Here is an 11208-nt window from a genome sequence, read left to right as displayed (position 1 = left end):
TATTTTGCCTTCGGACCATGATATGTAGAATTTTTTATTCAAATATTATTGTTTAATGTGATCGGCAAGTAAATGTAAAAAACGGTTAATGAAATCGGATTGAAATTTTTCTAGCGTTATAAATGATAAAAATAAATACAGATAAAAAAGAAATAATTTATGGTTGATAAAGAATTTGATTGAAGTTGATGAAGAAAAAAAAAGAATTAAAATAAGAATTTTATAAGACTTCTGAGTATATGATGTTTTTTGTTATATTTCCTGTTGAAATTAAAATCATAAGATGATTCGGGTCTCCAGTTCGAGATAATGCCACGTATAATTGCCCATGTGAAAAGCACTCTGTACGAAGATCTACGCCAACGTACTTGAATGTTTGACCTTGTGCTTTGTTTATGGTAATCGCAAAAGAAACTTTAACCGGGAATTGAAGCCGTTTGAAAGAAAACGGCAAGTCAGAGGGAATCATGGGAATTCTTGGAATAAATGCAATTTCTCCTTTCGCTGGCCCAGTAAGAATTACGGCTTCTATAATATTATTTCGCAACGATTTTATTTGTAATCTTGTACCGTTACATAAGTTCGGTGGTTGAAGATTACGTAATAATGTAATTGGAGCACCAATTTTTAATTTTAGTTTATGAGGAGGAAATCCCGAAGGAGAAAGAGAATTGAGAAATTCTTGTGGATAATGAATAGCATCATCTGTTGATGTAACTGTATTAATAGATAGATATTCACGTGAGTGTCCATCGAATTTTAGAAGGATGATATCATTAATTTCTTCTGCTGTTACATTTCTTGGAGAGATAATAGCTCTTTTACATAACCACTGATAAGATTTATTGGACAGATTAAAAATGTCAGGATAAACTGTAGAAATCAACTCTTCCACGTTATTGACCACCCGTCCAATCGTGTGATTGATAGAAATGTAACCATTTTCATTTTCTAAAGTTTCATTTCCAATTTTCAACAACTGTTTTGGAAAAATATCGTCCCCTCCGCATAAATAAACTCTCATGTTTGTTCGCAAATAAAGTTTTTCAACATAGTTCCATATAGGGGAAGATTTTAAGCAAGCATTAACGACATCAGCTCGAGTACCTTTAGGGATTACTGGTAAGGTTTGACGGAAATCACCAGCGAAAACAAATGTTATGCCACCCATAAACTTATTATTACACCTAAGATCTTTTAATGTTCGATCAATTGCTTCGATATGTGATCTGTGACTCATTGTACACTCATCCCACACAACGAATGAGGTTTCTTGAAGAATTTTTCCAAGAGGGCCATTTTTACGAATCGGACAAACGTATTCTGTATCAAATAATACATTTAACGGTAACTTGAAAGTCGAGTGAGCAGTTCTGCCGCCACTAAGGAGAGTTGCTGCTATACCAGATGAAGCTACTGCTAATGCAACTTTACCTGAGGATCTAATTTGAGCCAACAACAAATTAATTAGGAATGTTTTTCCTGTACCACCCGGAGCATCTAAAAAAAAAACTCTTCCTTGATGATTCATTACGCTTTCTGTAATAACATTAAAAGCATATTTTTGATCATTTACTAATTTTGGTAAATTGATTTCTACAAATTCTTGTAATCGGTTATTATCGTAAGAACGCAAAATTGAGAATTCAAAAGGATCAGATGCATTTTCATTTCGAACAGGTGAGTTCATTCCAAATTCAGTTAAATATTTTTCAGACAGACAAACAACTTTATCTTCTATTTCAATCAAACCTCTATTAAATATTTCATCAGAAAAAGTAAATTGCAAGTCATTTAATCGAGTGCGCTCTGTATCAAGAATATCATCACAAAAATCATTTCTGAACTGTTCCCACAAAGATTGAGGTTCAGACGGTTGGCAGAAAACTATGATTATTGCGAATAATTCTCTTAATTTTGAAGGACATTCTGAAAGAGTTGCCTCCGCTAGAGTATTTTTCCATTGCTCGTCATTTTCTAAAAGCCCAAGAGCAAAACAGGTAGCTTTAAAATTCGCGTGAATGACTCCATCAAAGGCCTTCAAGCTTTCAAATTAAGTAGGACCTTGTACATAATTTAGTAACAATCTTAAATGGAAGCACTCACTTTGATTTGGGTGAATTGTGTAAATTCTACCAATGGCAGTGTCCATTTTTATTCCTGGCCAACCTGGAACATCTTTTCCCCGTCTTCTCTTTAACCAGCCTCTGCTATTATCCCAGGTGTAATAAGAAGGAACTTCATGATAGAACAGTGTTTTCGCAAAATCATCATGTGAACACAGTTCAAAAAATGCAGTTAGTGTCGTTTTTCTTGGATTTTCAATAACATGATGAAGATTATTAGCATTAAAGAAAACACGCTGTCCATTTTCTAGATGAACAGCCAAGTGCTGAACTGTCGGATCTCTATCATGGATTTCAAAATTGAAAATTCTCCAAAACGCTTCAGAAGTACATATGTATTGACCATTCAAATAATTTGTAATCTCATCGTTTTCACGATTAACAGAAAAAGTAGCTCTATCTGATCCTTTATTAATATATTTACATATGTATTTTATCGCTTTAACCGAATGACAGTATTCTACGTTAATATGCGCATTAAAGCACCTAGATAGCACTGGACAATACGGTACAGCCCAACGGTTGTCAACCACGATTTCTGTTTTACCACGAACTTTTAATATTGCAGTATAACCTCCATCATTTGGTGATCTCCGTCGGTAAGTCGGATAACCATCATCTCCAGTTTGAGTATCCTTGACCAATTTGTGAGGGTATTTCTTACTACATTTTCCATTATTCATACATGGCGATCAAATATTTAACTCGCCGCATGGGCCATGAATCATATTCTTGCATACTATTTCATAAAGTATAGGATCTCTGTCTTTGTTTGGTATCTCGGCAGAAATAATTTTATCAATTTCATCTGGCTGAATTTTCGTTTGTAACCACAAAAGAATGTGGCAGTGTGGCAAACCTCGTTTTTGCCATTCAACACTGTAAACATAACAATTTACATCTCCGAAAATATATTTATTTTTAAATACATGCATAAACTTTTTTAGTTTGAAATGAAAAACTCTAGAGATTATATCGTGTCTATCAAACGACTTTTGGTCTTGAAATAATTCATTTTTTATTTCCGGCCATTCCGGGTTGCATGTAAAAGTAATAAATAAATCTGGACGGCCAAATTTACGAACATAAGTCATGGCATCCTGATTTTTTTCATGCATGTAACGTGGGGAGCCAGTAAAAGAGGAGGGAAGAATTACTTGTTGCCCCACGTTATTAGCATTAATATTTGCATCATTGTTAACAGCATCTCGGAGGTGAACATAATCATCCGCACGTAGTTGTTTTTGATGGTTACGAATAAAGTGTAGTCTTTCAGAAATCATTTTTGCCATCATATCTACGGCGAATTGGCTGAATAATGTTTTGTAATAATGTAGATGATTTAGACCTGTTTCTCTAACCATAAACCTATAAGAATAAAATTGCATGCAGGATACAGTTTTGGTTCGATTTTGGTTATTTTCCTGTAATATATTAATGTGATAACCGTCTTCGCCTCTAGTATACATCAATGGATATTGCAGTGCATCATAAGATCTATTCAATTCGGAAACTCGACTCAAGTGTCCACTCCGACCATGCAGAACTATATCTCTGGGACCTTTATCTTCATTAACTAATAATACAGCTACTTCATCGATGGTAGGTGCATTATATTGACCTCTGTGTTCATCTTGAGGAACTCTGTCAGCATGAATAATTAACTTAAAGTTTTGCAACTCATCAAACGACCTCGACTCCAGATTAGATCTAAAGCTCTGTATGAGGTGATTATTTTCACGCAAAACTGTTTGCAATGATTCAATGAGACCTCTTTTTAAATTTGGAATCATATTTGTTCGAATATATATTTGATCCGACTCTGACATAAAATATATTTGTAAAAATTTAGCATTATTTCCAATTTCGGGTAATAAACTACCTATTAAATGATGCACTTGACCCTGAATTTTAAAAGAGGGCATGAAGTTCCCTTCACTTATTTCGTTTGCTCCAAACGATGTCATTTGAAACAGAGTGTTATACCGTCTAGAATTATTAAAGAAATGTTTTGATAGAGGGTGAGAATTATCAATTAAACTTTTAATTAGGTCTGGAAGATCCTCAAATTGGTGTAAAACAACTTTACCGTCAGCGCAGCAAAGTCCATGGGTTTCATCTTTCCATTTTTTTGCATGGCAATTAGGACATAATATAGTCATTCGTCCAATTTGAAGCGCTTTAATATTTAAATAATCAATCTCGGATTGATAATTAAACGCTGATTTCATACTCAAAGCGTTACGTTGCTCCTGAGCACGTGTTTGAGAACGTTCTGGTGTGTTATTTTGTTGCCTTCTGTTATACATTCGAGTTGCATTGGCAGTTCTTCTGCTAATGCGTGCTCTTTGCGCTCTCGGCATGATAATGAGGTTGATACCGAGTTGCGGTCGAGATTATAACAGGTAAAAAAAAAATCCGAGTTGCGTTCGGGATCAAAACAGGTTAAATATCAAAATATGTAAAAATCCTAGTTGCGGTAAAAAAATATGATTAATAATTATTATGTTTTAAATATTGTCATAGTTACATATTATTATGCTAAATACAAAAATAAAACGGTCAAAATACGTCCCGCACAATATAAGTACAATTGTTTTTAATTTTTTATGAACTTTTATGAACTTTTTTACTGACAAAAGTGGTACTATAACCTTCAGCAGAGTGTCGGGTTTCAGCCAAAAAAAATTTCAGCCAATTCGGTCCAGTAGTTTTCTCGGTTAGCGCGGTCGAAGAAAAACCCTTACAATTTTATATATAGTATAGATAGATAGATAGATAGATAGATAGATTATGTTTTAAATATTCCTAGGTTATTTAAAAATTAAATACGAGTGTTTCTAAAATACAAATACAAAAATCTTAATTTAAAATATCTGAAAACATAACTACCGCTTATAAATTATAACCACAGGTTAGCAATACTAACTTAAAAATAAAAAGTTATAAATTAATATAATAATTGCTTAAGTCGTATACAACCGAACGCAACTTAACCTAATAACTATTAGTTGTTACATCTTATAATACGTTTTTGGGTATAACATTTAATTTTACACTTTTAATTTAATTCTGAATTGAAAATGTATCCCTTATACAGTTTTTTACTGTTACTAAAATAAACATTATTATTTATATGTAATATTATACCCACTCAGCACTCAATATTTTTATAATTGGCAAGAAAACATACATTTGCACCAATAAACACATTATCTTTCTTGAATTACTGTTAGAAGTAATCATAATAAAATATACAGTACCTAAGTTTATAATTTAAGTTAATTTTTTTAAAAAATATTAAAAATATTATCGATTTCTTGTGTTAAATTAACAAAATTGTTTTAATACTATATTAATTAAACAAACAAATCTGAATTCTTTCAGTACACGCTATACCAGTGGTCGGCAACCGGTGGCCCGCTTTATATTCGACAACGACATTTAATCGAATATTATATCAAAAAAATCATATTGTATAAAATATATAATTGAACGTTTCTATCAGTCATATTTTATAATGGTAGATATACCTTGACAGTTACCGATAAGATACCTAGAGTAGATACGACGAGTGTGTTTGGATTATAATATTAATTTTCTATTCTGTTCAGTAAAGTAAAACGTTGCGTTTTTCAACTACTCGCCAATCCATTTAATATTGATTATGAAGAAGTTGATGTTGAGCTTCAAATGGAAATAATAGATTTGCAGTCACAAGATATCTTAAAAGACTCATTCAAAGCATCTCCTTTACTTTTTTTCGTTGAACTTCCGGCATCATTTTCAAAAATTAAAAATATAGCTGCAAAATACTTCAGTATGTTTGGATCCACTTACGTGTGTGAAGCAGGCCTTTTCTCATATGAAAAAAATTAAAAATCCATACCGTTCACGTTTAATTAATGACCATCTCCACCATGTACTTCGAGCCAGCACAATAAATTTTAATGTGGAAATTTAAAAAATAATAAACAATATCCAACAACAAAAATCAAATTAAGCCTTAAGCAGTTTTAATTTCCATACTTTTATATTATAATTATTATATTATTAAAAACTGTAATTTTTATGCTCTATTATTTTAAAGTTTTAAAAAGTTATTATTTTCTTTTTACCTTCTTCAAAAGGTTGCCGACCACTGCACTATACTATATTAATAATTATCAGGCACATCATAAGAATTTTTTTCAGGGTGTTCTGAGTGGTTCAGATACATTTTGTACATGAACAATGCCACAACAGACTGTTTTTTTTCATAAGCTACAGTGATTACTTAGATAAATAATTTAATTTATTTTAACACAACATAGGTAGAGTAGCACTGCACGTACTATGGTTTTAAATTTATATTCTAAGTTATAAATGTATATTATATAATATGATCTTTTGATTAATTAACAATGTTTAAATAATACTACCTATATGGCTATATAATGTTTTTTTCATATAAATAAGGAAATATTTTAACACAGACGTTTAACGACTACATTAACAATGAAGTACAATTTTGACAATTTTATACAACCCAAAAAAAAATGTTGAATACATTTTACAGAAGAAAAATACCTTTCAAAGTTCAAACTAAAATGCCCAGAATATTAACAGAAAAAACTATTCAAAATATTTAGTTCATTAAAGAATAATTATTCATAGGGCACCAAGTTATCAATTTTCAAGTCAATACAAAATATTCAACTAGAGTTATATTTCTAAAAAAAAAATTGAAGAAGGGTGTTAGCGCCCGCAGGCAAATGCATTTTAGGAAACCACAAAAAAATTTTGAAAAAATTAACTGTAGCAATACACATTACAAAGTACAAACTAAAATGCCCAAAATCTTAAATAAAAAAAACCATTTAATATATTTAGTTCATTAAATATAAGGATTATTCAAGAGGTACCAGATTGTCAATGTTTAAAATATTTCGCTAGAGGTTAAATCGTAAAATAAAATTGAAGGAGGGTGTTAGCGCCCGCAGGCAAATGCATTTTAGGAAACCAAAAAAAAATTTAAAAAAAATTAACTGTAGGAATACACATACAAAGTACAAACTAAAATGCCCTGCAGAATCTTCAACAGAAAAAACTATTCAAAATATTTAGTTCATTAAAGAATTATTCAAAGGGTACCAGATTGTCAATGTTTAAAAAAATTTGGCTAGAGTTAAAATTATAAAAAAAAATTTGAAGGGAGGTGTTGGCGCCCACAGGCAAATTGATTTTAGAAAACAAAAAAGAAATTTGGAAAAAAATGTACAGTAAAAACACACATAACGAAGTTCAAACTAAAATGTCCCGAAACTTAAACAGAAAAACTATTAAAAATATTTAGTTCATTAAAGAAGAATTGTATGGCACCAGGTTATCAATGTTTAAAATATTCGGCTAAAGTTAAATTATAAAAAAAAATTGAAGGAAGGTGGGTGCCCGCCGGAAAATGCAATTAAGAATACAGAAAAAATTTATATAAATTATATTGTGGGAATACACATTACAAACATAAAACTAATATCTCCAAAATCTTAAACAGAAAAAATTATTCAAAATATTTAGTTTATTAATGAAGGATTATTCATGGAGCACCAGATTGACAATGTTTAAAAAAATTGGCTAGAGTTAAAATCATAAAAAAAAAATTGAAGGGAGGTGTTGGCGCCCGCAGGCAAATTGATTTTAGAAAACATAAAAGAAATTTGGAAAAAAGTTTAGAAAAAACTATTCAAAATATTAAGTTCATTAAAGAATGATTATTCATGGGGCACCAAGTTATCAATTTTCAAGTCAATACAAAATATTCAACTAGAGTTACAGTACTAAAAAAAAAATATTGAAGGGAGGTGTTGGCGCCCGCAGGCAAATAGATTTTAGAAAACAAAAAAAAAATTTGGAAAAAAATTTAGAAAAAACTATTTAAAATATTAAGTTCATAAAAGAATGATGATTCATGGGGGCACCAAGTTGATAGAAAAAAATATCAAAATATTTTGTTCATTAAAGAATGATTATTCATGGGGCACCAGATTGTCAATGTTTAAAAAATTTGGCTAGAGTTAAAAACATAAAAAAAAATTGAAGGGAGGTGTTGGCGCCCGCAGGCAAATAGATTTTAAAACACAAAAAAAAAATTTGGAAAAAATTTGACTGTAAGATACACATTACAAAGTTCAAACTAAAATGTCCCGAAACCTATAAACAGAAAAAACTATTCAAAATATTTAGTTTATTAAAGAAGGATTATTATTCATGGGGCACCAAGTTATCAATTTTCAAGTCAATACAAAATATTCAACTAGAGTTACAGTAGGTACTAAAAAAAAAAATTGAAGGGAGGTGTTGGCGCCCGCAGGCAAATAGATTTTAAAAAACAAAAAAAAAATTTGGAAAAAACTATTCAAAATATTAAGTTCATAAAAGAATGATTATTCATGGGGCACCTAGTTGATAGAAATAAATATCAAAATATTTAGTTCATTAAACACAAAAGAAATTTGGAAAAAAGTTTACAGTAGAAACACACATAACGAAGTTCAAACTAAAATGTCCCGAAACATAAAAAGAAAAAACTATTTAAAATATTTAGTTCATTAAAGAATGATTATTCGTGGCGCATCAGATTGACAATGTTTAAAAAAATTGGCTAGAGTTACAGTACTAAAAAAAAATATTGAAGGGAGGTGTTGGCGCCCGCAGGCAAATAGATTTTAGAAAACAAAAAAAAAATTTGGAAAAAAATTTAGAAAAAACTATTCAAAATATTAAGTTCATAAAAGAATGATTATTCATGGGGCACCAAGTTGATAGAAAAAAATATCAAAATATTTTGTTCATTAAAGAATGATTATTCATGGGGCTCCAAGTTATCAATTTTCAAGTCAATACAAAATATTCAACTAGAGTAACAGTACTAAAAAAAAAAATTGAAGGGAGGTGTTGGCGCCCGCAGGCAAATAGATTTTAAAACACAAAAAAAAAATTTGGAAAAAATTTGACTGTAAGATACACATTACAAAGTTCAAACTAAAATGTCCCGAAACCTAAACAGAAAAAACTATTCAAAATATTTAGTTCATTAAAGAATTCATGGGGCACCAAGTTATCAATTTTCAAGTCAATACAAAATATTCAACTAGAGTTACAGCACTAAAAAAAAAAGAATTGAAGGGAGGTGTTGGCGCCCGCAGGCAAAAAGATTTTAATAAAAACAAAAAAAAAATTTGGAAAAAACTATTCAAAATATTAAGTTCATAAAAGAATGATTATTCATGGGGCACCTAGTTGATAAAAATAAATATCAAAATATTTAGTTCATTAAAGAATAATTATTCATGGGGCTCCAAGTTATCAATTTTCAAGTCAATACAAAATATTCAACTAGAGTTACAGTACTAAAAAAAAAAAAATTGAAGGGAGGTGTTGGCGCCCGCAGGCAAATAGATTTTAGAAAACAAAAAAAAAATTTGGAAAAAAATTTAGAAAAAACTATTCAAAATATTAAGTTCATAAAAGAATGATTATTCATGGGGCACCAAGTTGATAGAAAAAAATATCAAAATATTTAGTTCATTAAAGAATGATTTTATTCATGGGGCACCAAGTTATCATTTTTCAAGTCAATACAAAATATTCAACTAGAGTTACAGTACTAAAAAAAAAAAAAATTGAAGGGAGGTGTTGGCGCCCGAAGACAAATAGATTTTAGAAAACAAAAAAAAAATTTGGAAAAAAATTTAGAAAAAACTATTCAAAATATTAAGTTCATTAAAGAATGATTATTCATGGGGCACCAAGTTATCAATTTTCAAGTCAATACAAAATATTCAACTAGAGTTACAGTACTAAAAAAAAAAAATTGAAGGGAGGTGTTGGCGCCCGCAGGCTAATTGATTTTAGAAAACAAAAAAGAAATTTGGAAAAAAGTTTACAGTAGAAACACACATAACGAAGTTCAAACTAAAATGTCCCGAAACATAGCACCAGATTGACAATGTTTAAAAAAATTGGCTAGAGTTACAGTACTAAAAAAAAAATTGAAGGGAGGTGTTGGCGCCCGCAGGCAAATAGATTTTAGAAAACAAAAAAAAAATTTGGAAAAAAATTTAGAAAAAACTATTCAAAATATTAAGTTCATAAAAGAATGATGATTCATGGGGCACCAAGTTGATAGAAAAAAATATCAAAATATTTTGTTCATTAAAGAATGATTATTCATGGGGCACCAGATTGTCAATGTTTAAAAAATTTGGCTAGAGTTAAAAACATAAAAAAAAATTGAAGGGAGGTGTTGGCGCCCGCAGGCAAATAGATTTTAAAACACAAAAAAAAAATTTGGAAAAAATTTGACTGTAAGATACACATTACAAAGTTCAAACTAAAATGTCCCGAAACCTATAAACAGAAAAAACTATTCAAAATATTTAGTTTATTAAAGAAGGATTATTATTCATGGGGCACCAAGTTATCAATTTTCAAGTCAATACAAAATATTCAACTAGAGTTACAGTACTAAAAAAAAAAAATTGAAGGGAGGTGTTGGCGCCCGCAGGCAAATAGATTTTAGAAAACAAAAAAAAAATTTGGAAAAAAATTTAGAAAAAACTATTTTAAATATTAAGTTCATTAAAGAATGATTATTCATGGGGCTCCAAGTTATCAATTTTCAAGTCAATACAAAATATTCAACTAGAGTTACAGTACTAAAAAAAAAAAAAATTGAAGGGAGGTGTTGGCGCCAACAGGCAAATAGATTTTTGAAAAAAAAAAAAATTTGAAAAAAATTTGACTGTATGAATACACATTACAAAGTTCAAACTAAAATGTCCCGAAACTTAAACAGAAGAAACTATTTAAAATATTTAGTTCATTAAAGAATGATTATTCATGGAGCACCAGATTGTCAATGTTTAAAAAATTTGGCTAGAGTTAAAAACATAAAGAAAAAAATTGAAGGGAGATGTTGGCGCCCGCAGGCAAATAGATTTTAGAAAACAAAAAAAAAATTTGGAAAAAATTTTACTTTAACACGGTTTAGGAGTACACGGGTACTCGGCGTACTCCCAGATATAACCGGTTAATCTTGAAA

The 11208-nt window shown here is 30.1% G+C and overlaps 2 protein-coding genes across 2 annotated transcripts; both read right to left on the bottom strand.

Moving 5' to 3' along the window:
- Positions 1–220: 220 nt before the first annotated feature.
- LOC132944828 (uncharacterized) lies at positions 221–2809 on the bottom strand. The gene is made up of 4 exons (XM_061014345.1): positions 2107–2809; positions 1601–1977; positions 1535–1539; positions 221–1442 (listed from the first exon to the last, which is right to left on the bottom strand). Exons 1-4 carry the CDS (start codon positions 2807–2809, stop codon positions 221–223), a joined length of 2307 nt encoding a protein of 768 aa, XP_060870328.1.
- Positions 2810–2818: 9 nt separating this feature from the next.
- LOC132944826 (uncharacterized) lies at positions 2819–4489 on the bottom strand. The gene is made up of 2 exons (XM_061014344.1): positions 3120–4489; positions 2819–3005 (listed from the first exon to the last, which is right to left on the bottom strand). Exons 1-2 carry the CDS (start codon positions 4487–4489, stop codon positions 2819–2821), a joined length of 1557 nt encoding a protein of 518 aa, XP_060870327.1.
- Positions 4490–11208: the final 6719 nt, after the last annotated feature.

Source organism: Metopolophium dirhodum, chromosome 5 (assembly GCF_019925205.1).
Source record: "Metopolophium dirhodum isolate CAU chromosome 5, ASM1992520v1, whole genome shotgun sequence".
Taxonomy (NCBI): domain Eukaryota; kingdom Metazoa; phylum Arthropoda; class Insecta; order Hemiptera; family Aphididae; genus Metopolophium; species Metopolophium dirhodum.
This window is presented reverse-complemented; position numbering and strand designations above follow the sequence as displayed.

Coding starts and splice junctions, on each gene's coding strand:
- LOC132944828 (XM_061014345.1), bottom strand. CDS start 2,809: ATGAATAATGGAAAATGTAGTAAGAAATACCCTCACAAATTGGTCAAG. Junction 1,978..2,106: donor CACAATTCACCCAAATCAAA/GTGAGTGCTTCC, acceptor TTGGGCTTTTAG/AAAATGACGAGCAATGGAAA.
- LOC132944826 (XM_061014344.1), bottom strand. CDS start 4,489: ATGCCGAGAGCGCAAAGAGCACGCATTAGCAGAAGAACTGCCAATGCA. Junction 3,006..3,119: donor GAATTATTTCAAGACCAAAA/GTCGTTTGATAG, acceptor TTATGTTTACAG/TGTTGAATGGCAAAAACGAG.